The sequence below is a fragment of the Camponotus floridanus genome, unplaced genomic scaffold (genome assembly GCF_003227725.1).
Source record: "Camponotus floridanus strain SB8 unplaced genomic scaffold, Cflo_v7.5 scaffold3, whole genome shotgun sequence".
Lineage (NCBI taxonomy): Eukaryota > Metazoa > Arthropoda > Insecta > Hymenoptera > Formicidae > Camponotus > Camponotus floridanus.
The window spans coordinates 1,579,358-1,605,490 of record NW_020229436.1 but is presented as its reverse complement, the minus strand read 5'-3'; the positions used below and the strand labels follow the sequence as shown (position 1 = coordinate 1,605,490).

At 28.9% G+C, this 26,133-nt stretch overlaps 6 protein-coding genes across 8 annotated transcripts; 2 read left to right on the top strand and 4 right to left on the bottom strand.

The window, feature by feature from the left end:
- Positions 1–355: 355 nt before the first annotated feature.
- On the bottom strand, positions 356–3,442 carry LOC105256293 (probable Bax inhibitor 1). The gene is made up of 4 exons (XM_011266092.3): positions 3,152–3,442; positions 1,392–1,693; positions 845–1,170; positions 356–690 (listed from the first exon to the last, which is right to left on the bottom strand). Exons 1-4 carry the CDS (start codon positions 3,196–3,198, stop codon positions 655–657), a joined length of 711 nt encoding a protein of 236 aa, XP_011264394.1. The 5' UTR covers positions 3,199–3,442; the 3' UTR covers positions 356–654.
- Positions 3,443–4,369: 927 nt separating this feature from the next.
- On the bottom strand, positions 4,370–9,572 carry LOC105256302 (DDB1- and CUL4-associated factor 8). The gene is made up of 12 exons (XM_025410090.1): positions 9,469–9,572; positions 8,004–8,820; positions 7,616–7,744; positions 7,313–7,545; positions 7,054–7,197; positions 6,723–6,946; positions 6,390–6,555; positions 6,110–6,269; positions 5,684–5,814; positions 5,461–5,580; positions 5,087–5,200; positions 4,370–4,951 (listed from the first exon to the last, which is right to left on the bottom strand). The coding sequence occupies exons 2-12, from the start codon at positions 8,740–8,742 to the stop codon at positions 4,757–4,759; spliced, it is 2,355 nt and encodes a 784-aa protein (XP_025265875.1). The 5' UTR covers positions 8,743–8,820; positions 9,469–9,572; the 3' UTR covers positions 4,370–4,756.
- A 358-nt stretch (positions 9,573–9,930) lies between these two features.
- Positions 9,931–11,400, bottom strand: LOC105256292 (60S ribosomal protein L23). Its single transcript, XM_011266091.3, has 4 exons — positions 11,232–11,400; positions 10,927–11,010; positions 10,305–10,433; positions 9,931–10,193 (listed from the first exon to the last, which is right to left on the bottom strand). Exons 1-4 carry the CDS (start codon positions 11,242–11,244, stop codon positions 9,997–9,999), a joined length of 423 nt encoding a protein of 140 aa, XP_011264393.1. The 5' UTR covers positions 11,245–11,400; the 3' UTR covers positions 9,931–9,996.
- Positions 11,401–11,641: 241 nt separating this feature from the next.
- LOC105256291 (acylglycerol kinase, mitochondrial) lies at positions 11,642–14,030 on the top strand. The gene is made up of 8 exons (XM_011266089.3): positions 11,642–11,866; positions 12,076–12,195; positions 12,278–12,668; positions 12,743–12,858; positions 12,942–13,132; positions 13,373–13,519; positions 13,602–13,720; positions 13,864–14,030. The coding sequence occupies exons 1-8, from the start codon at positions 11,757–11,759 to the stop codon at positions 13,972–13,974; spliced, it is 1,305 nt and encodes a 434-aa protein (XP_011264391.1). The 5' UTR covers positions 11,642–11,756; the 3' UTR covers positions 13,975–14,030.
- Positions 14,031–14,652: 622 nt separating this feature from the next.
- Positions 14,653–18,245, bottom strand: LOC105256301 (protein lethal(2)denticleless). Of its 3 annotated transcripts, none has more exons than XM_025410131.1 (8): positions 18,111–18,245; positions 17,644–17,894; positions 17,373–17,553; positions 16,882–17,104; positions 16,605–16,810; positions 16,266–16,468; positions 15,610–15,814; positions 14,653–15,350 (listed from the first exon to the last, which is right to left on the bottom strand). In XM_025410131.1, the coding sequence occupies exons 1-8, from the start codon at positions 18,151–18,153 to the stop codon at positions 14,713–14,715; spliced, it is 1,950 nt and encodes a 649-aa protein (XP_025265916.1). In that variant the 5' UTR covers positions 18,154–18,245; the 3' UTR covers positions 14,653–14,712. The 3 variants fall into 3 exon arrangements, with proteins under 3 accessions (XP_025265916.1, XP_025265917.1, XP_025265918.1); XM_025410132.1 differs by lacking the exon at positions 18,111–18,245 and adding an exon at positions 17,971–18,068; XM_025410133.1 differs by lacking the exon at positions 18,111–18,245 and adding an exon at positions 17,957–18,066.
- A 983-nt stretch (positions 18,246–19,228) lies between these two features.
- Positions 19,229–22,406, top strand: LOC105256290 (cleft lip and palate transmembrane protein 1 homolog). The gene is given in 6 exon segments (XM_011266088.3): positions 19,229–19,411; positions 19,732–20,310; positions 20,396–20,513; positions 20,588–20,791; positions 20,878–21,015; positions 21,113–22,406. Coding segments are annotated over 6 exon segments (1,926 nt in total). The 5' UTR covers positions 19,229–19,252; the 3' UTR covers positions 21,841–22,406.
- Positions 22,407–26,133: the final 3,727 nt, after the last annotated feature.

The following is a 26,133-nucleotide window of genomic DNA, read 5'->3' as shown; positions in this document are numbered from 1 at the left end:
CTTTCTAAATTCCAAGTGATAATTACTTTAACATTTCTTAAAATGTACTTTTTACATTCATATAATTTTCTTATTTATTGAAAATACGTACTATCAAGTGTATATCATATATATGTATATGAAATTGTTCCCATATAAGATCAAATTTAATAGAAAATAATAGAGAAGACTTCATTGCATAGGCATATAACTGACTTGTTTATTTATCGTCCACACACACTATTTCACTTTAAATAAAAGACAAAATTTTGGGAAAGTTTATTTATTGAAAGTTGAAAATATAATACAGTTAATTTATATTATATATATGTATACAAATTTGATGGAGAATTATATAACTCAAAGACGTGACCAAAATAAATACGTCTTCGCCTGTAATCGGACTCAAGAGAAGCCGAATTTCTTAAACAAACTGTATTTAACATTTTCCTTTTTCTCTTTTTATTATGATAAATATATTTATAGAGTTCCGTAATATATCACGTTAGCTAAAGAGATATATATATATATGTGTATGACGTGTAGTATTGGTATTTATATAATTTTTCGGTATGTATATGTACACACAGATACCTAAGTATGGATAGATTACATGAAGACCTCTAGTTTATGGATTTACTTGAATGCGCACCGCAACCATTCGTTTCTCTTTGCTCAATCTTTACGCTTGCGTGACTCCTTGGACAGTTCCTAAAATAATATGCACAAACATCTTGTGATTATTGAAATAAAACTCTTTAAGAATCAAAATTTTTACAAAAAAAAAGAAAAATTAATGTGATAGTTAAAAAAAAATAAAGAAATGATTTAACATTAAAATCATTAATTTGTCAAAATAATTTACCTTTTGCGTAAGTATCACAAGGAGATGTCGAAAAACGCCAATAAAATCGATGAATAAGTCCAAGGAATGCATGATGAAGTCTCTACTGCCCATATGATGTTTCTCGATAATCAATTGCGTGTCATAGATAACAAAGCCGCAGATCACAAATAGTCCCAGATACAAATGCGCTTGATAGATGAAAGTCGAGCGCAAGAACAGATTGGCAAAGGAGAACAGAATCATGATGTTAAGCATGCTCATTAAGGTGCCCCCGAGATACAACCAACGACCACGTTCAGCCAAAAGTGCAGAAATGCTGAAGGAGACGAAAACTACCGTCGTACCTGTAATCATTTTATGATCATGTCACATATGTATACAATATACACATTAAAAAAATAATTGATTTAATAGTATTAAACATTTGTCGATAATGACTATCTTTTCATCATTTTCTTAATAATATTATACAAGATAAGTAATTAAGAATTCCTAGATGAAACAAAATGATTTATTGTAGATCTAATACTTCATCTTAAAAAATTAGAAGAAATTGCTTACTCACCAACTAACGCTGTTACCACTATACTCGGATCTATGCTGATTACCATTTCTAGCAAGGGACCTAATCCAAGGCCAGATAAGAATGCGAATCCCAGGAGGTAACTGAGGCGCAGCTTTTGATTTTTACCATTATCAGGTGTTGTCATTAGTGCAATAAGAAGACCCAGGGTACCAAAAGTTGTCAACAGATTAGCCTGCAGGAGCTGCGTATACATATGTACATAAGCTCCTGCAGCCGCTGACACGGTGGACAGCGACAAGCAACCATAGACATTCTTCAAGTGTTGTCTGACTGGTGCATTTCTGTGGATATAATGCATAACTTGTTAACATTAAATCGATTTGCATATTAGAAAGTATTAAATTTACTCTTATGTTTTATGAAAATATATTTATGCAAGGATAGCTATTTCGTTAGAATTCTAAGTGGGAAATGCATATTTTTTTCCACGTGCATAAATTTATAATCTATAAAAACTAAGCATTGCGCGAAAAAAAAATTCATTTTTTATGGTTGTTTAATCAAAATTTCAAGATAAATATTTTCCATTATTTTGTCTATTAGTTTTATTGCTAAGTATGATGTAACTTTTACCTTGATATTATCTTTTATTGCTTTATATTCTAGGTGTTGCATAATTGAGAGCTTAAATGTATCTTTAATTACACATAATTTCAGTTAAATTATTGTGATAACTGAATGACTCACTCATTGTTGCAATATTTTTAACTTTAAAGAAAATATTTTTAACTTTAAAGAAAATTTTGTAACTGTATTGAAGAAGATATCATGAATGTTTAATATCTCAACATGAAAAGAATATGATAGAGTTATCAAATTTATGTCTTTATTATCATCACGATACGCTCATAAAACAAAAACAATATCAAAGTAATCAAAATAATCGGTCCGATGTACGAAGAGAGACTTATCTAATTAGATAACATTCTAGAAACCGGGGAGTTCTTTTTACTATGTCATCCTCTCTCCACCTCTCTTCGTACATTTACGAACGTTCGCGAACTTTGAACTTAGATAATGTTATATATATATAATGTTTAAATTAGTTCAGTTTTCTAGTTGACAGTTCTCTCCATCTTAAAAAAAGTAACCGAATAATATTTACTTTGCGGAAGAGACGCGATCCAAAAAAAGACTCAGCAAAATAACAAACATCAGTGGATATCGAAAAGTTTTATATAGAATATCGGTACACTTCTACTTGACATTATATATTAATGATAGATGACATTGAGAAGTTTGAAATCGATTTTTCCATAATGAAAATATCGAGGAAGGTCGTTATTATAATAGTCGCGAAAGCTCTTTCGACATTATGCAAAGTGTGTTCACGCTTTCCATTATACATGTTCACTATACGCAGCTTAAATTACGTCGTCCTGTATTCACGGATGGACGAAGGTACTCGTTCTGGGACACGTATCACACCAAAGTTGAAGGTCATAAGTATCGCGAAGCGATATGCATGCATGCATGCATGCATGCATACATATACATATATATATATATATATATATATATATATATATATGCATATATATGCATATCATAAATTTTATGCTAATCACTCTTGGCGGAGGATGTGGAGGTTCGCGAGATGAGAACAGGCGGATCGCGGAAACTGCGATGTAAGGCAACGTAATGGCCAGGAGAGGACGAAAAAATTCGTGTAAACATCCCGGGTCGACGGAGGTGGACGAACAGGGGAAACTGCACGTCGGAAAATCTTGTACACTTACAATTTGTTGCTGAAGGAATTTACAAAATTGTTGAAGACCGCTGCCATAATTTTGCTGTCGTTCGGCTGCTTCTGTCTTTGGACGATTCTTTCTGACGCTGACGATCGGCACACGCGCTACACAAGACGCTCACTCACGACCCCGATGACTGGCGGTATCTCGGACGTGTCGATTCTATGCGCAAGACGAAATTGCCGTGGCAAAGTCGATGAATCGTATGCACGTACGTAGCCGATCTTCGCACGGGGGACACGTCAGTGATATTTCTGCGCGTAAAACCAACCGACGAGACAGACGAGGATAGGACGAGAACGGACGTGTTCGATTGCTGATTGGTGCTGCGGCCTGACCAGATGGCGACATCGCATCGAACGCAGTTCGAACGTGCTATATACAAGGCGTCAAGTTTTCTTTTTACTGTTTTTTTTAATCGCGGTTTTTATCTCGATTTTCATTAGAGAAAATATCGAGAGACTTTTGGACAAAAATTTCATTGTTCAATATAGCTCTTCTTCCTTATTATCTTGTATCTATATTTGTATCTTGTCGATTTTTTCACTATTTTTTCTTAAATATACTTTGATATTTGTTTCTTATAGAAATTATCAAGATAGAAATCAAAATTTATTTTCTTGTTATTTCTTTATACTTCTTTCACAATTTTTTTCTCTCTTCAATACTTAGATATTTATCATACATATAAAGTATACATGATACAATATAAAATATATAAATTCTTGTAAATTCCAATTTTCATAAAAATATTTTTTACTGTACAAAATATCCTGATACACAATTTTGATATAAAGTATTAAAAAATACTTACAAATGATTGTGATCATTTCCTTAAAAATAAAAAAATTATTTTCCTTTGTAGCATAAAATTTTTTATTTTTGCAGATTAAAAAAGAAAAAATAAATCAACTCTATCATATTTAATTGACCATTTGATTGTTAAATAATTTTAGGAAAGAAAAATTTTTTCCATTATAAAATTGTATATACTTCTTAGAATGATAAATTACACTGACAAAATTATCTTAACAATCTTTTGGAAACATATACATAACACATGGAATATTAAATATCCATATAAACTCTCTTTCTAAATAAAAAAGAACGTAATGTTAATTATAACAAAATATCAGTAAATTTATACACATTTTCTCTCTCTCTCTCTCTCTCTCTCTCTCTCTTTCTCTCTCTTTCTACATTTTATATAATTTGTTTTGCGTGGCTATTATATTTCCTACATTTCTTTTTTTATATTCTGTTATCTGAATATCGTATATTCAAATCATATAGTCTTTATATTCATTCGACATATATTCAAAAATTACAATACAATCGTAAACTACTGAAATATGCTATTTAAACTACCAAATTATTTCGAAAGCCAATAGAAAAGATTAATGATTTATAGAATATGGAATTTTTTTTTGATACACTGCAATATCATCCCTCTTATATACTCTTATACACTCTGCTGCATAATGCTATTGACACAATCATTTAATAAAATTTATTGTAATTGGGGAAATTGATTAATGAATATTTTGAACACTATATAACTTCCATTTTAACTGTGTTAATTAAGCAGCATTTCTAAGATTGAGGACATTGTATTCTTCCAACATCGCCACTTTCAGATTGACTATCGGTATTGTCAGATGAGTCGTCATTAGAAGAATCATCGAAGCGGTAATCATCGTCGTCATCGTCGTCATTATCATCTTCGTCATCGTTATCTCGATTCGGAATTTCAAGATTCGGATCAAATCCATGACGCATAAAAAGTTGCTAAAAAAGAAATAACCGTGAAATGAAAAAAAATAAACATGTAACTTCAAATTTCAATTTATAACATTGACAAAGACTAGAATATTAGTAAGAATATATGACAAAAATACTTATATATATATATATATCACTTACATGTATTCTATCTCTTTGACGTATATGTCTCAGCAAAATCCAACACAATTGTCCATTAAGTGTAGCATCAGGCGCATTTTCTTGTTTTCTATTTTTCATATTGGACTTGATACACTTAAGAAAAAAAGGAAAAATGCAAGAAATCAAATTAATCATTTATGACTTTTTATAATGACAATAGATTAATAATATTTAAATTAATAATTGTAATAGCAGCAGCAATTTATCTTTTTTTTGAAAATATAGTATAACAAATGCAATGAATATATAATATCATGATAAATAACAATAAAACATAGAAAAAGTGTGCATAAGAAAAGAAAGAAAAAAGAATATATATAAGAAAACATAAGATACGATTTTGTTGTACATACATTTGTTAACGATTTCATCATTGGAGGTTCTTTGCAAGAAGGCACCCATATTTTGACATCATAATCCAATCCACTTGTTGCAAGAACAGGAATATGCGGATGTCCTTCTAAACAATTTACCTTTATAATAGAAAAAGAAATATTAAAGAAAGGAATGTCGTTTTCTTCTTGTAAAAAAAAAGATTTATATATTTATTTTATTTTTATGAAGTAAAAAACTTACAACTCCTTGTTTATCTCCTGTCATCCATTGTACAATTGCTCCTGTATTTTTATCCCAAATGAATATATTACCACAATCAGACCCAGATATAATATATTCACTTTTGGGTCCAAAGAAATTGACACCTTTCACTGTAATTAAAAGAAAGATAATAATGTTATGTTAAGAAATTGCAATAATGAAGCATTAATTCCCAAATATGTGAATTAAAAAAAAAAAAACTTACAAAGATATGTGTAATTTATAGAAAAGAATCATCATATATAAAAATTATTTATAATATTATCATTCTATAAATATATCATTAAAAAGCATTATAAATTTGTGTTGAAACATTAAAATAATTACATGAAAATTTAAAATTTAAAAATGAAAATATAAATTTCCTTAATATAATTATATATCATATGTATGTATATAACATACCAGTTGCACTATTTCTATGGCCTTGATATCTATTAGCATCTACATATGATGATGATAATCTGTCAAATAGGTATATGTCTTCATCATTATATGATGCAAGAATTTCAGTTCCATTGTAATTATATACCGCACATGTTACATGCACGTGGTTATTCCCTCCCTAAAATAAATTATATATATGTATATAAGTACATGCACACACACACACACACACACATAAAATATATTCTTTATTTTTAAAAAAATTATTAGTACAGCACAATAGAATAATGCAACATACCAGACGATCAGGACACATTTTATAAAGTGGTGTCGAAACTTTTCGTCGATCATACACTCTCACATAACGAGAACGGCCACTGACGCAAAATTCATTACTATTAAAAGGATTAGAATGTATACTATATAGTTGAACTTCTAATGAACCTTCTTTTACTACTAGTAATCTGTGAATAAAAAAATCTGTTATATAATAAATAAATAAATAAATATATATATATATATATATATATCGTATCCTTCATAAACACATAAATAATAGAAGAAATAAATATATAAACGTTTTTAATTGTAATATATTATTTAATCATAAAAAACAGACTTTTACTCTTACCTGCTTGGTTTACTCTCTCGGATATCTATAGAAAACACCCTTGCATCTTCCCCAGCAGAAAAGACTAAATTAGGTGTTTCAGGATGCACAGCTAATTTATGAGATGGTCCACGATGTGCCGCCAACCTCTTTGACGTATTGTGTTCAAGATCTAATAAACGTACTTGACCGTCTCGAGCACAGGTGACCATGAGGTACTCCATGTCCAATGGTAACCATTTAGCCTTAATGTAATAAATAAAAAATTATTTAAAAATAAATAAATATACAATATAAAAGTTAAAAACATTATTTTCTCATACGTTACTAATAAAGCCATATTAATACATACTTGAAACATATTTCTTGTGTGTCCACTCATAAACCAATGACGCTTTTTTCCCAGAGCCCAATCCCATATAACAACTGCTAAATCGTCAGAGGCACTCGCTAATAAATTTCCTTTTTCATTAAAGTTTAAGGCATTTACACAACCCTGTAAGTAATAATGGAATGTCAATATATAAACAATAATGATTTGATTCTTTTGCAAGTTACACAATGTAAAAGTTGTATAAACAATATAGTTGATAATAATAGTGTAAACATACCTGATGTTCATCAAGATTATACATAAGTTCGAGTCGTTCTACAGCATGTAAAGAACCATAAAACCTTCTTTGAAACAACGGATTGCTACCTATTTGACGATTTAAAACTTCTGGTACTATGTGCCAATTGGGTGGTGGTTTCTCTATTTTTAGGCAATTTGGTATCTCTTCTTCATATTGTTTTTCTTCATTCAATTCATCCTCATTATCTGTTCTCCATTCATTTGAATCATCTAAATTTACCAGAATTTAAAATTCTATATCTAAATATGAAGTTAATAAACATACAAAACTATGAAATACCTCTTTCATTTTTGTATTGATCAGATTCATCATTGTGCGTTTCTGATCTTGCCCTATGAGTCCTTGTACTTTTATTTAATTCTTCATTATGAGTGGATTCATTTCTAGTACTGGCAGATGCAACATTCCCTGAAATTATATATAAAATATATTTTTAAATCATATATACAAACACATACATATAATTTACACACAATTACAAATATAATTTTTTAATAATAATTTATATTTAGTGTATGTGTGTGTGTGTTATATTTCTCATTTATTATAAAACAAGTCTTTAAAAAGTATTTGCAAAAAAATTATAAATAAAAAAGATATATACATATTCAACAATTATATTCTAATATGATTGAAAAAATTTATACATAAGAAACCAAATAATCACCTTCATCTGTATCAAGTATAGAAGGTTCCCTTGTTGCTTCATTTGACAAGGTATTCCCAGAACTGTCCTCATTATCACTCGTTATATTTCGTCTTTTACGATAATTTCGTTGTTTCACTTTTGATTTGGTTTTTTGAAATGTTACTGTGTCATCGCTCATATTTTCAGCATCGATATCGTCTACACTTTTATTTAACTTTTGACGTTTACTCGAATCTTCGTCTGAACTGTCATCCGATTTTTCCATAGATGCATTACTATTGATATGTACTTGACCCTTTGAAATATTGATACTTCTTTTAGCTTTAGCATGATCTGTTTGTAATATATTTGATTCATCCGCATGAGAGGAAGATGAACTATTTTCTTGTGAAGTAGTTGCTTCTAATGCATCAACTGAATTAATAGTTTTACAAAAGATATCTTGTAACATATTAGTTTGGTCACATTTATCAGTTGTCATCTCGATATCACCTGCCATAAAACGTTCCACAGGTTCGAGCATTTGCTCGCTTTCCATAGCTTTGCAAACAAAATTGTTATCAAATTTCGTTTCTTTATTAGCATCTTTTATGACATTGCTCTCGAGTGTTTCAATAGAACTATTTATATCTGTTGAGATGCTTGCAATTTCTAAAGAACTTGTTGGTGTCTTTCTAGATTTGTCGCTCGCAGAATCATCCATGTCAGGAAGATTTACTTCAAAGTTATCACCATGTGCTTCTCCTTCACAATCCATATTTTAAAGTTCATATATTCCTGTTACTTGTCCAGAATATCAATAATCATTTCTTTACAGAGATAGTTGTTTCATGCACTGAAAATTTATATTTGGAAAAAAATATATCAATTAATAAAAGAAATCTATAAATATTCGATTCTTATATATGATACAAAAAATTGCATAAACACGAATTAAAATATCAACGAGTTAATACATAGATATTTATATTTTTCTAGAGTGAATTATGAGACTATAACCGAGATTACAAAAAATATATCCCAGTTAAATTTGTAGCAGAAATTGCAACATATCACGAGGTAACATTCTTTAAAGAGCATGTATGATATAATAAATCGTTACCGATTTAATATGCAATCATCACTCGTAATATAAATCTGTCATTAAGAAGAAGGAAACGAGTTACAGAGATCGCATTGCAGGTGATAGTACAAGAATTAAATCAACAACCACCATAATTTCTAACGTCTCAAATATGACGCAATTATCTTTCCCTTCTCGTATATTTACTTATATTTAATTCGTTCGTCCGATTTTTTTTAATGAAATTACTGCGAAAATGGCCAACGCATATATACGTAACACGTGCGTATATTAACTAAATTATCGTTATAAATTCGATTTTATGGGTGTCTAGGATAAATCTCAGCATGTGTACGATTACGAGAGTTTAAATATCGGAATCAAGATGAAAAAAATGAGACGATTCGACGGGATACTCACCTCTTTCACTTTAACGAAATACGATATGGCTGTACATACGTTCTTACACAGTATCTATATCTACTACGGTATATGTAATAGTACAGTATATACAACACAGTATATAACACGAACGTTTGTCCGCATTTGCAACTGCTTCAACATACATTGGTACACTCTTTCTCTCTCTCTTCTGATTTTAAAGTTAAATCTTGATAGTCATGCGCGAATTTAGAGACAATGCAGGAACCAATCGCTTTTCGTTGCATATACAAATTTTGAAAAAACGGAATGCCGATTGGTCACCATGCAAATCACGTGTTACTTTCAATCCGTTACAAACGTAGAATAAGTTTAAAAAAAAATACCAAGATTATTAATTTATAAAATGCTATCAAAATCATCACCTTAAATAATACTTAATTTTTTTTTTTAACCTAAGCTTATCTTAATAAATTTTTTTTAATATTCGACAAAAGAAAATCAAGGATCAAAGTACGGGTATTAGATTTATTTTTTTGTAATGGATACACAGGATTCTATATAGATCTATGCGATACTGCTGGCATTGGATGCGATCCTTGGCCACAAATCTGCACACTCTTTCGCAACAGGTCCCGTAATAGCTGATCCTTTCATTTCCCCCTTATTATTGACAATCACGCCGGCGTTGTCCTCGAAATATATAAATGTCCCATCCTTCCTACGAAATGGTTTCCGTTGCCGTATGACCACCGCAGGCATCACTATAATATATATGTGTATACATATATCAATATTATCTAAGATTCTTTAAAAAGATAAAAATGATATTTTTCATTTTAAAAAAAAGAGTAATGTAAAAATAATTAATTTACCCTTTTTTCTAAGTTCAGGTTTTCCCTTCTTCACAGTGGCTACGATCATATCGCCAGATCCTGCCGCTGGCAGACGATTCAAGCGGCCCTTGATTCCTTGTACTGCGATGACATACAAATTTTTGGCACCTAAAAAGACAGTTGCAGTAATTATATAAAATTTGTTATATGAATATTATATTAAAAGATAAAAATTAATTCTTATTCAAACAGAAAACTACACATCTACATTTTTATATCTGTATATCTATGAATCAATCCTTTAGAGTTATAAAAATATATGCTATACAATTATATATCTATGTGTGTATTTATGCAAATGTTCTAATATTTCATTTTCATTATAATTAATAAAAGTTCCAATCAAGATAAAACTCATATTGTTATAGTATTTCACCATTATTATCATTAGATTCTTTATTTTTAATAATTTGCTTTTGTACATGTATTTTTTACCGCAACTTTTACCAAATTGACCAATAGATCAAGAAATGTAAAATAATTGAGATATGCTTTACGATTATAAATGATAGTAAAAGAAAAACACGTGCGTCTTATTCGTAAATCGCGATTGCTCTATGAGGTTAAGTATTATGCAAATGAATTTTCTGCATAGACTCACCAGTATTATCGGCACAATTGATAACTGCACCAACTGGTAGACCCAGGGATATCCTGAATTTGGCTCCAGCCGACCCACCACGTCCTTAAATAACAATGTATTATCATATTAAACATATTAAGCCATATTAAACAGTGACATTAGAGCAACGCTTATTTTTGCTTTATTAGCCACTAGTAAGGTAATGTTTCGTTTTTTCGAATAGACCGGACATATTTTCATCTTCTCGCATTTTCACTCGAAACCGATGCGTCGTCCTGACAACGATTCTCATAGATTTTGCTCGGGCTCGATAGAAGACTTACCTCTCTTCGACATCTTGAATTACGAAAAAGAAATCAAACGTGTATTTGTAGTGCCAGAGTGCGCAGTGTGATGCGGCATAGAGATATTTTCCAGTTGAGGCAATCTTCACAAGATAAATTTCCTATGTATTTTGGGCCTGTTCTTTTTAGTTACATCTCTTTACATTGCAATAAATCGTACTCAAGCCGTATCACATTACGGGTTGCAGGCTCGGTTATGGTTGAATCAGAACAAAGCAATTTTCGACCGGCTACTCCGATTGGTCAATTCCAACCGCAACCCGTAGTGTGATTACGGCTTAAATACGTAAAGAAATCCAGAAGAAGAAAACATAAAGAATTCAAAAATATTTGAAAGGAAATGGAACCTAATTTTATGTTTATTAATTAAAAAAAAAAAAAAATATATAGTAAAATCAATATTATGAAGAAACATTTATAAAAAGATAAAGACTCACATGTTCTTATACAAATCAGAAACGAAAGTAATAAGACTTTAGATGGTTTCATAATTTAAATGTGACAATGGCTAAAGTATTAAATTTATTAAAGACGATACGAAATAATTGGAAAAAATCCGTATTAGGAGTCGCAGCTTTTTCGTATGGAATTTCGTACGGCAAACAAACATACGAGTGAGAATCATAGGGAGTATAACCTCTAATTTTCCGCATTTTGTTTAATTCACGTATAGATTTATATTCATATCCACAGTATTCTGTACATTTATTTATTAATTAATATAAATATTTTACGTATTTAATGACATTATATTTCCACTTTTATTGATCTTTTTTGTTAAAATATTACTCAATATCAATGAATTTTCTTTGCTATTTTTTAGTGCGGAACAATTAATGCGTCAGTGTTGTGAAGATGTAGCCAAATATGGAGATACTTCTTGTTCTACAAATGTTAGACCTCGTCATGTAACTGTTATTTTAAACCCAGCAGCCAAAAGAAGGTTCTCATAAAATTTTAATATTGATATAGAAACTTTTTTTTATATAGAACTTTTTTGCTAATTATTTCTTTTTTCTTTTTAGAAAGGCTAAAAAATTATTTGAGAAATATTGTGAGCCTCTATTGCATCTAGCTGGTATTTCAACAACTATTATTGATGCACAATCAGGAAGCCATGTGCGTAATGTAATAACAAATTTGGAAACTCCTACGGATGCTATTATTGTAGCTGGAGGAGATGGTACCTTGTCAGATGTTACAACTGGTTTAATGAGGAAATACGAACATAATCTTCATTCTGTCAAACAATGTCCCATTGGTGTTTTACCATTAGGAAGCACAAATACAATTGCAAGCATGTTTTATCGAGATTACAAAGACTTAGCTGACATACATCACATGATTGATGCAACAATGGCAATTATTAAAAATAATCTCAAATTAATAGATGCTATTGAGATCAAATTGCTGGAAGTATGTTTCTCATTTCTCTTTAGCATAAATGAAATTGCATTCCAGTATAAATTTTAGCTATATTTTATTTTAAGAACGATCCAGAAAATTCCATAAAACCAGTTTATGCTGTAGGAAGTATAAAATGGGGAGCTTGGAGCGATACGCACGCGCGTATTGATAAATATTGGTATTGGGGCTTTTTGCGCAAGTACATCTCTTAATTTCTTTTAAACAAAAATGTTTTTTTATATGTACATGAATCTTGTCTTATATTCTTTTGGATGCAAACAGATATGCAGCTTATGTGTTCAATGGTTATAAATCAGACTTAAATTGGAACTGCAATGCAATCATGAAATATACCAATCCTTGTAAAGGATGTTCCCATTGTTATTCCAAAGAATTGTCTTATAATCAGTCTACAAATTTTAATAGAAGATGGTGGCATGCATTTCTGCCAAAGAAGCAAACATTTGTTCCTGGTAAAGAGTTTTTTGTAGAATTTTAGAATAATGAATTATTTTTGTGTATACATATAGTCTGTTTTTAAAATAAGATAATAAATAGACCAAATTAAAAATACAAACCGAAATATTCAGATAAATTTGAAGAATAAATTTTTTGCATTACATGTAGAGAAAGATAAAATATTTTAATAGCATCCTCTATCTTCTATATATAATTTTAACAGAAATGTATTATACAATCTCGATTTATTTCAGATAATCACGTTGATTATAGTAAAGTAGTAAATGAAGATTGTGGCACATTTTCTGAGATACCTATTTCAACAATTGAACTATGCATAACAACAGAAAATCTAATGAATGTACCAGTTCGATCAATACCTTCATTAAAGATAGCTTTAGGTGAATATAAATATTTTTATCTATATCATTCAAATTCGAAATTTAATCAGTATCAAAATTAAAAGTTTTTTGATTAATTTAGGCCCAAAAAATATTAGCTATACTACATTTGTTGAAAAAGGATGGAAACAAGAAATGGACAACGAATTACCAGTAAACACGATATTAGATGCAAAAAATATTGAATTATATCCTGAAATAGTAAGCAGTCTTTTTTTCTCAATAAATAATAATAAAATTGTTTTTATATAAATGCCGATCCATCTTAGAAAAATGCATATTAAAGATTTCAATTATTTTATCAGTTCACTTTTAAGATTTTAATAATAATGATTTTATTTCAGAATGAAAATCAAATGCTTTACATTGATTACGAGGAATACGAATTGAAGCCCATTCAAATTAAATTACTTCCACAATCAATAACAATATTTTGTCCTGAATTTAATAGATAACATATATACTTAATATATATATGTATATATGATTCCAACCATGTCGTGGTATTTAATATTCCATAATATATGCTATAACTTAATTATTTAAAAATAATAAAAAATAAAAATAGAACATATTGTTGATTAAAAAGAGAGTATCATGTAAAAAAAATATTTTTTTTTGTACAAAAAATAATTTATTATAACGTACAAAAAATATTTTGATTACAATGGTCATTAATATATTTTTAATTTGATATAATGACCGCTCAAGGTAATGCTTATATTAAAGATTTGATTACATCTCTAATAATTTAAGTATATTGTCTTTTCTTAAACTAATTCTTTAAAAGCTATGAAAGGTACATTATTGTGAGTAATACGTAATCGCTTTCAAAATTTTTACAACTTTTTGATGAGAGAATTTAATAAACGAAAAGACATTAATTTATAAAATGATAAAAGTATTTTTATTTTATAAAAAAAAGCTTCTTGTTTATTAAATGCGATTCCTTATCAGAAAGTTTTGATATAGTTTAGTAATAATAAGCACAGATGATGCCTCAGAGGATCTTTGATGTCAACTAAATTTAAAAATCCTTTTATGACAAGAGATATGGACAAATAAGACAATAATTTGTATATTAAAACTGGGATTTTTTTAATCATCTCTGTATTGTAAGATAAAAGATAAAGAGAGTTCCTTAAATTTAATTCATGAATTTATTTAATCAATATCTATTGTCATTTATCTTTTCAAGATATACTCGTTGATGGTATAATATTACTATTTTTTGAACAAGGATTCTCTTCGCAATCCTTACTCATAATTTTAAAAAAGTCTAATAAAGAGACACTTTTTGTCGGTTTTGTCACTTTTTGGGGCTCGGTTGATTGTGATCTCTTGGATCTTCTGGCACTGGGTGTCATTTGAGTTTTGGAATTGCACGAAGTTGATTCTGGAGTTTTGCTTTGTTCATATCTTTCTTTTCTAATTTTCGTCAACCAATCAACATTCTCCTTGTATTTTTGCGGTGATATCTCGAGCAAATGTGGTGCTGTACCGTCTATCACAAAATTCGGCAAGTTTAGCGTGGGTGAGAAAGGAGTTTCCTCATTCTTGTTTATGTACTGACTTGTACTAGGCTCATCTGAATCATAATCTCTACTCGAAGTAGCAGTAGTCTCGTTACTAGAGCTAAATAACCTTCGCATACCACGATTATCCATGTGAGCTCGTTTTGCAATAATTTCGTGATTTTCATGAATAGGGGATAAAATACATTTGTGTTTTCCCTCAGACCTCGAACCCATTGTCATTTGTAAATAACTACGTTTAAGAGGAATGTGTCTGTCTCTCTGATGATCTTCATTGCTAGATTCAGGAGTTGTAACTGTGGAATTTAAACATTGTTTAAAAATATAAAATTTACACTTGAGAAAGGGCTAGACAAAGGATTATTTCGTAATTTTTAAATCTTTTGACATTTTTTGGATAACATTAAAAAAATTCTTCTCATTAAAAATAATTTGATAAAAATTTTATAAAATGTGTCTTATTCCGAAGTTTCTTATGCACAAAATATTCATTATTTATAAATTATATAGCAGGATCATTTATAAATTATATAACAGCAATATTTTTAACATTACCTGAAGTATTATCTGAACCTGGTGTAGTTTCATAATTGATGAAGCATCGAGAAGTAGTTGGGGTAGTTTCTAGCTTCATATTTTCTAAATATTTTTCTACTACAACTTCAGCTTGACCACGTATTTCCGTTTCTTCGTTTTCTATTCTGTGTTCTAAGCCAACTCTCCATATTCTGTGGCAAGAGTCGTCGGAGCAAGTCACTATCTATAATTATTCTCAGAATTAGAAAACGATTGTATCATATGACTTTAAAAATATAGATTATAATCTACATTCTTCATAATTGCCAAATATAAGGAAGCATGATTTTAATTTATTCTGACATATATTATATATATTAAATAATATATAAATAATATATAAATAATATATATTTAGTATCGTGTTATTAATATATATTTAATACATAATTATATATTATTATTATTTGTATCATTTTATTGTATATATATATATATATTTATACATTATTAATAATTTTAATGTATATATATAATTATATATAATATATTATTTATATATTATTAATTATATATTATTGTTATATTATTATCATTTCATTATGATCTTTTATAAGTATAATATATGTAGTATAAGTGAAATATATGCATATATGAAATAAATAAGATTTATAAACAATTAAGAGATTTGAAACCTTAGGTTCGCCTATACTGCACCATGCAATACAAGTTACTTCTTCTGTATGGCCGAAAAGTTTAACTAATGGTACACCCGGTCTGTTGGTATGCCAAATATATGCCAGTTCATCACTGGATCCACTGGCAAGATAGCGGCCGTCAGAACTCAAACATGTCTTTACATAATATGTGCGATTTTGATGTCCATAATATTCTGCCACTAGCATAGAAAATTGTCGTTTTATTTTATTGAAATTGGAATATATATATATATATATATATATATATATATATATATATATATTGATATTGATATATTGATATATTGATATATATTTGAAAAAAAAAATATTAACCTGGTTTGTGATTATATGATGATATATTGTAAGCATATATAATGTTATCCATACAACTTGCATACAATGTAATTCTAGCTGGGCATATCAACAATGAAGAAAAACCATTCCTAGTACTATTTCCTCCATAATTCATCAGATGCTTGGCTATTGGTTCTTTCTTATGGACAGTATAATTCTTGCGCAAATCCCATACTTTTATTAAACTGAAGAATCAAAAGAGAAGATATGTTATATATTCTTGCACAGATATCTATAGGTATAAAGACAATCTTACCCATCACCTGCAGCACATGACAGTAATGTAAAATCATCTTGAAATACTAAACCGGTAATGCTTTGCGCTCGTGATGCTTGACTATGTACTTTTCGTCTTTTGCCTGTGTTACCAACACTGTGCGCATTGGCAATACAATTATCTGGCTTGGGTTGATCACTATGGTTAGCTCTAATATCCCATATCATAATAAAACCATCTCTAGCACCTGTTGCGAAAACCGCTGAAATTTTGAAGGATTTTGAAGAATTCTGAATTCCATGACATGTTATAATAGGTAGCAATCAAATATCTTTTATGCAAATAAATATTCTATGTTTTTTATGTTAAAAATAATAAATTTTAATTTTTATCTTATTAAGAAATTTTTATATGAAAATAAGATAAGAGACTATTAAGATATATCTCCATCCTTATTTGTAAAAACATACATTCCATATATATAAATTTATTAAGAATGTTTATAACTTCTTTTAAAAGGAATAAAATACCTTTGTCTTGATAACGGAACACTGCTGTTTTAACACTTCGCGTATGTGCATGAAAGTAATTAATCTGTTTTATTTCAGGCCTGGAGACATCCCATAAACGTGCCGTGTGATCTCCTGATGCTGTAACTAGTTTTAATTCCCCAGGCATCCATGCAATATCGAAGATCGCATTACAATGTGCCTTAAAGAATATATATTTTTGATTAACATTTCTGTACTCATACTGAAAAAAACGTATTCATTATATCTATTAATCAAAATAAACAACAACCTGTGTTCCTTCTAATGGCTGATTAACATATTCTTTATTATTAATTTTTATATCTTGAAGAGCGATTTTTCCATCTTCATTTGCTAAAGCGAGGACTTGCTCGTAACCCGGCGTGGTACAAAAACGACATGCAAATACTGGTGGTTCAGGATTATAATCAGGTGCATTTACATTCGGTGTTATTCCACGATAAACATCATTGTGATAGCATTTCAAACGATACAGTGCGATGTCATAATCATGCATTGAGCCTGCGACAACAAAAGTCAGATTTATTAAATAGAGAATTTTATTATATAGCGTATATTCTTACAATTAATAGCAAACTTTTTAAATAAAATCTAATCTTCAATCCTACGACCAATTCAATCGGCTAATCGCAATACAGATAACCTTTGTCTCTTTGCAAAATGTATATTTATTTTGAATCTTTCGTAAAAAACGCATGCATGCTTGTTCGCATTTACCAAATCCACTTTCTCGTCTCTGAATAGCATCTGTTATATTCATTTTGCATTGACATCAAGATTGTTTATACACATGATATTATATATACGCGGGAAACCTGTCAAATATTAACTTTGCTTGGGTTTATTTTCAAGTAATCCCTAAATATAACGTCGATATTACATTTGTCGTACGACAAATTTTTTAAGCACATTGATTGGCTGCGGGATAGAAAGTTTCTAAAGATTCAAAAAAATTATTATCCCGCAGCCAATCAATGTGCTTAAAAAATTTGTCGTACGACAAATGTAAAAGCCATTCTACAATGACCGTAGCATAAGGTTGTAAGGCGTAAGACTCAAAAAATTAATCAATCACAGTCGAGCATTCTCTTAATACTCGACTGTGATTGGTCAATTTCTTAAGGCTTAGGGCTTAAATTATCTATTGTAGACCTGGGGCCCTATTCTTGAAATCGTGCGAAAAATTATCGTATGCGAAAGTGACGCTGCGCGATCTTTGATTGGTGTATACTCTTAGATCTAAAAATATACACCAATCAAAGATCGCGCAGCGTCATTTTCGTATACGATAATTTTTCGTACGATTTCAAGAATAGGGCCCCTGCAGGGCTATTCTGCAACTTTTAACGTATGCGTTACGATATGGCTATCTTTTTCTTTCTTAATAAGTAAAAAAAAGACAAGTATATCATAACGCATGCGTTAAAAGTTACAGAATAGCCCTGCTGGCCTTAAAAGCCGGATCTATATTGATCGTATAGTAACGTCGCAAGTTGTAAACAAATTGACCAATCATGATTGATTATTTTTGAAATAATCGATATAGTTGGTCAATTTGCCAACGATTTACGACTTGCGACGTAACGATACGATCAATATAGATCCGGCTTAAGAGAATATCATGTGATTGGCTCTCAAACTAGTGTTCAAGACTCCAAAAATTCCCTATGAGTGGTATAACCAATTAAAATTCTCCATTTTGTATTACCAGAGAGAAGTCTTTCTCTCTGGTATTACCAATCATGCTTTTACTTGAAAACTCACCTTGAATTGATAATTTGGCGTTGAAGGCACCAACATCTGATCTTGAAATAAACTTCTTGTGCTCCGTCTGTGTTTCTTTTGTGTCTCTTTTGTTTATGCCCGAACAACTAGGCACGGGACTCAACAGAAAGATGGTGGTTACCGAGGACGATTCTCGTGACAGTGCGGAAGTAAATGTCACAGAAAATATGGATAATCATCAGCCTAACGTTGAATTAGTTCCAAGAACCGAACAAGATAACGACGAGAGAAATGTGCGTTTTTTTATTTTCACTTAACACTTATCATTTATTTCTTGACAGCCTTTTCCTTAAATCTCGAAAATGAAGACACATCACACATACACGTAATATACATAATTTTTTTCATGAAACGTGATATGTTATATACGTATGTGAAATAATATATATATATATATATATATATATATATATATAATATATATAAGTATGGATATTGAAATTCATTGAAAAATTATCATATTTTTTTATCTCACACACACACACACACATAAAAATATACATGTCGAACTATTTTCAAGGTTTTAATTATAATTCAAAAATATTTTTTGCAGGCAAATGCAGAAAATGATGAACAAAGAAGGAAAGCTCAGCCGTCACGTTTAGAATCGTTCTTCGCCATAACAAAATCGCTAATCATACGAGCCCTTATAATTTATTTTATTAGTAGCTTCTTCAGACGTCCTGATAATAATCCCAAGTCTCCCAATGGTGTTAGCGATACACGTTTACAAGCTGTAAATATATTTCCTAATGGAACATTGTTTGACCTTAGTGTTTATCTATCAGAATCTGAGAATTTTAAACAATTCAACGATCCACGGTCATTGATTTGGTTTGAAGAAGGTCTGATTTATGGAGATTGGTATAGTGGACCAAATCAAGATGGGTCTAGAATTTTCGAGTACTCCTTTATTCCTTCAGAACGTTTAAAACAAAATGGCTCTATTTATCTTCATATATATATAACAAAAAGTGGAAAATCGCCAAATCCCAAAGCTGGCAAGGGAATTTATGGTGGTGATTATATATCTTACTCGAGAAAAATGTTAAATAAGTTTAAAAAAATTAGATATCAAAAAAGGCACAATTTATTAACTGGTGAAACTACTGCTAGTAAAGAGGAAATAGCAGTATGTATATTTTAATTTTTAAAATATCTATTCTTATTTTATGTAAATTGTATTATGTATGTCAACTGTATATAAAATTTTGTAGAAAGCTGAATTAATGAATCAAGAATATGTGTCGCACTGGCATCCAAATTTAACTGTTAATTTAGTGATTGATCAAACAAATTGGGTGTATGGTCAAGTACCGCAACCATTGGATGAATGTGAGAGAATTTATGTTTATGTTTATACAAAAATATGTTAAAAATCTTTGCATATTATTATTCTTTTATTTTAGATGTACATTTCTTACCTGGTGGAAATGCATATAAGCCAATAATTTATATGAATGATTTCTGGAACATGCAACGGGATTACCAACCACTGAATAATACTATAGAACAATTGGAACTCAGATTGACTTATCAACCACTTTCATTATTTAAGTGGCAAATTTATGCAGCACAGTCTGTTCGAAATAAATGGACATCATCAATTATGGGTTTGTTAAATTTTTAATAATATAATGATAATAAGACATAGAATTTTACCACATGAAAATTTTATCTATTATTATTGCTTATTTAGGAGAAACATCTGATGAGGATGATAATGATCAAGATACTTTGAAGGAAACCTTACTAGAAACAAATCCATATCTATTAGGAATGACTATAATTGTATCAGTTTTACATAGTGTATTTGAATTTTTAGCATTTAAGAATGGTAAGTAGTTTAAAAAAATTATCTTGCTTTCTACATTTATAACAAATAATAAAAATATATTTGCAATAACTGTAATGTAAAACTTTGTTTTTTTTAGATATTCAATTTTGGAACAATCGAAAATCCTTAGAAGGTTTATCCGTTCGCTCCGTATTTTTCAATGTATTCCAATCTCTCGTAGTTCTTCTTTATGTTCTGGACAACGAGACAAACACAGTTGTGCGCATCAGCTGTGCAATAGGTTTATGCATCGAAGTATGGAAGATAAACAAAGTTATAGACATTAACGTCAATAGAGAAATGAGAGTACTTGGAATCTTTCCAAAGATATCATTCCAAGATAAGGGATCATATGTGGAGTCTTCTACAAAAGAATATGATAGACTTGCCTTTAAATATCTTTCATGGGCTTTGTATCCTCTGTTAGGTGGATACGCGATTTATTCTTTAATGTACTTGGAACATAAGGGATGGTATTCTTGGATCCTCAGTATGTTATACGGATTTCTTTATTATCTTTCATGGGCTTTGTATCCTCTGTTAGGTGGATACGCCGATTTATTCTTCATACTAAGATGTCATTCGTATGATGTCTAAAATGAACATTTATCGGTTTTTTTTTTGTATTGGTTTACGCTCGGTTGCTTCCGCGACGATATTGTTTTCTGTATATTTTTGTACCAAAGATGGATATACAAGACCGATCATTCTAGAGTAAATGAATTCGGTTTTTCCGGAGAGATGGAAACGCAACTGGCGGAAAGTAAGAAACAAGTAGCAATCACCAATCGCTCGAAAGATGAGGTAGCGAAAAAGAATGAATAATATTTGTGGTATTTAAGTTTAGCATCGATATACGCATACGTTATATCTTACATTGTTTCCGAGAATTAATAAAATTATCCGATACCAAAGGAATATAATTACACACATTTACATTTATTTATACAATTTCCGCATATATTGTGTGTGTATATGTATATTTTACTAAAGTATTCCCAAATCGACCACATGCATACCGCGATGTGCATTGTGAAGGAAAATAGTAAACAATTTCTGTTGAAAACGTCTCAATTTTTTTTCGACCCAAATTTATGTACAAAGATATTATGAAGAGGTCAAATTTATCATGTATATCATATAATCTTATGTAAGAAATTGTAAATGTAGATTGTATGCTCAGTAACATTTATGACATTCGTGTAAATGTCTAATTGTAAAGTGAATATTTACAACTGAATATACTACAGCGAAAAATGTCGTCCCATCAGATATTTAACAAAACACACATGAAAACCCAATATGAATATGAATGATTTCAGATAATGTTAGTATTCGTATTATCGAGCGAGATGTTGCTCTATGAAATAAAAAAGTTTAATATTATCATACATTTTGTGTATTTGAACTTCTTTGGATGAACGTTTTTAGATATAACAGGTAAAAATTCTATATTCGTATCCTTTTTATTATAACGCGTCGCGATGTTTTATAAAAATACACAAAAATTCAGCTATTTTTAAAAGCATCGAATTTTGGAGATCTTGAGATTGTAAGATCATAAGATTGTATTTATTACTATTATATATATATATATATTGATATTAATATTACAAATACATTAAATGTGTTTAACATTATATTTCGTAAGAATAATTGTATAATTAAATTATTGACTTACGTCTCTATTTTGGACAATATACATTTGTTATATATGCATTTATTACATATGTAGATACTTGTTTCTAAAGTTGATTTATAACGTAGTTATTCGTGAGCATCATCGCAAGCAAATGTGCGATGTAAAGTTTTAATAATACGGTTCCTCGAGTTAAATTATTTATACCTGACCGTATGAGAATATTGACATTCTGCAGAAAATAAAGAAAGAAATAGCGATTCGCTATTTTCCATATTGTAACGTGATATGGGGATGTTTAGAGATTGGATAAAAATTATCGTTTATATAATAAATATATCCTCTTAATTGTTATTTTACTATTAACCTCGCGACAAATTGTAAATTTATGTAGAACATGTGTTCAAGAAGTATATACATATGCTTAAAATTGAAGAATATTGTTTTTAATTTGGAGTAAAATTTACTTTTACGTTATCGATAGGAAAACTCACACAACATACCAACAACGAATATAATATTTATTCGAACCTATATTTATAAGTTTCAAATTTTAAATCAAGCCTATCTTTCTTTGTATTATTTTTCTTTGTATCATTTTTCTGCGCGAACGCCAAACACAACAAATAAAAAAAAGTTATCTTTTGTTAATTTGCATGAGTTAAAGAATTTTATGTAAATTTTTTTTATCAGAGTAGATATATATAAAAAAAATAGAAGAACTTTTAAAGTAAGAATTGATATTTTCCGGATTTATGTTTATATTATGAATACGTCAGAATTTCCTTTCTATTCTTTTTCTTTTTTTTTATAAAAAGGCACTTTTTACATTCATGTAATATGCTGCTATAAGAAAGTTTTCTTGTGTACAAGCATAGAATCTTTTCACGTTTCCCGGCTATTTATATTTAATATTATATATATATATATATATATATATATATATATATATATATATCCCAGGTAGCAGAGTAACGTTAAATGACATCTTAATAACGTTTCAATGACGTCATTGTACATTATTAAGACGTCTGGAGACGTCATCTTGCTACCTGGGTATGTGTGTGTGTGTGTGTATCATATAATGAAGAAAAATTATAGTTTAAAAATTGAAACTATTATATAGAAATACCGTTTATGTATTTTTTTTTATTTTAATATTTATATTACCAAATAGCAATAAAATACTGAAAATATATTAATAAATGACAATAAAAAATTAAAAATTTATATATACCGAAATGTGAATTTTAGCAGATATATATCGGAATATATTGATTTAAATATACTGAATGCGAAAATAAAGATGTATAATTATTGCTATATGTGTTCAAAATATAACAATGTGCTGGAAAAAAATTTAATTAAAGCTGGAAATACTTAAAAGAAAATTTAAAGATGTAAATACTTCTTAATAACTTCTTTAAATAAAAAATTACAAATATTTTAATGTAGTTTAATGCATACATTTAATAAAGGAAATAATAACGCAAAAATTTAGCGTTTTCTCTTCGCAATATGAAATCGCAATAGAAAATAATTAATCGCAATAGAAAATAATTAATCTATAATTCTTTCAAGTTAGATCTTTAACTTAAGTAACTTTAATTTTAATCTTTAAATGTCGAAATAATGAAATAAAATTTGTATCTGAAATGAGATAATATATAGCAATATTAGACTCAAAAAAGATAATTGCGATACTTCATTGTATTATCTAAAATTTTATAGATCGCAAAAAATTTTTACAGATTTTTAATTTTCATTAGATATTGGAGGAAAGTTTTCAACAGTGATAAAAAATATTTCATATAAAGATATCATCGCAAAACCAAATAGCCAAAATTTCATAAAACTACAAAACTTGTAATATCAGACAAAAATATATAAACCGACAATGCATGTCACTTTTATCAATGACGTGTGCGCAATAAACTATATAATGAACTTAATAAATTTGCGAATATTGCTATTTAAATTTACCACAATATTTTATAGTAGTCTGGTACAGTTCTGCCGAATCTTTATGCTATAATTTGTGAAAAAGGCTTATAGCACTATATAATATGTAATTAATATACTGGTGAAATTTGTATTGCATATATAATGGCTTTTATATCATATCTAACACGCTTATCATTAGACAAATACTACTTTCTTCCTGTTATAATCTTAATCAAGTTATCGCTTTTTTAAGGACGATGCAAATTTTTTATATTCTTTCACAAATATTAAATTATATCCTATTATATTCATGGTTTTCCTGCTAAATAAGATTTTAATTATAGCGATTATAGAGAGAATATTTTTTTAATAATCATCTCATTTTCAGCAGCCTCTTTTACAAATAAAATAACAAATACAAAGCAAATATGTTTTTATAATGTAATATTAATACTTTCAAAAATATTTAATAATCTAATATAATAATAAAGACTAAGGAGTTTTAAAAATACTATCTAAACACCTAATACATACATATACATGATCGATTATTATATAAAATTATAAGGAGTTTAAAATCACTGGTTAAAATATAATTTACTTATGAATGTCAACAAACTGTTGAAAGTAAACAAAATATGCAGGAAATTAGCTTCATTTGTGTAGAAATCTTCGATAAATGTGATTTTTCTCTCTACTCTTTGTAAAATAGGCACAGAGAGAGATGTCATTTAACTATATTTTGGATAATAATAAACACGAAACTTTATAAAGAGATAAGAATATATACAGTAAAATATAATGTTGCCTTACTGTTCTAGATACTTGCTCTAGATACTGTGCTGCATACAAAATGTATGCTGAATTAAAATTGCTATTTTTAACGGCATTGTTCGCTTTAATAAGCGATTTATAAAAATAAGATATTACATCATTATACATAAATGGTACTGAACTCTGGCTTAAAATTAACTTGTACAAGTTTTCTTCTATTAGGATAGATAAGTAGATAGGCATATATAGCAAATATTGGATTAATATACATTTCGTCTTGATCTATATCACATTGTGTGATGTAACAAAGTGAAAATAAATTATTGCGACTGATTGTCATATGTTAAAAAAGATGAAAATAAAAATGCATTGTTTTTAATGAAAAATATAATCTATGAAAAAAATTCATGTGCATTCCATCTAGAAAATACATTCTAAATATTATTAGAACAGCAATTATATTTTCAGGCTCGCGATTTAAAGTGATGCATTACTTGGAGCACACTTGATTAACTCGTTATCTTTTTTTGTTTTTAAGTGAACATGGACTTTTATTGATCACTCATATATATTTGTATCGAGTGTTACTAATAATGAAAATTATTAGTAAGGAATACACAATTTAAAATCCGGAAGTTGTCAGGTGTGAAATCTTTATAATTTTCAAATGTTTTAAAAACTAAAAAATTCTAACAAATTTCGATTAATCTCTTGTATATAAATATTGTTTTAATAAATTAGTGTTGTTTGCGTTAAAAATT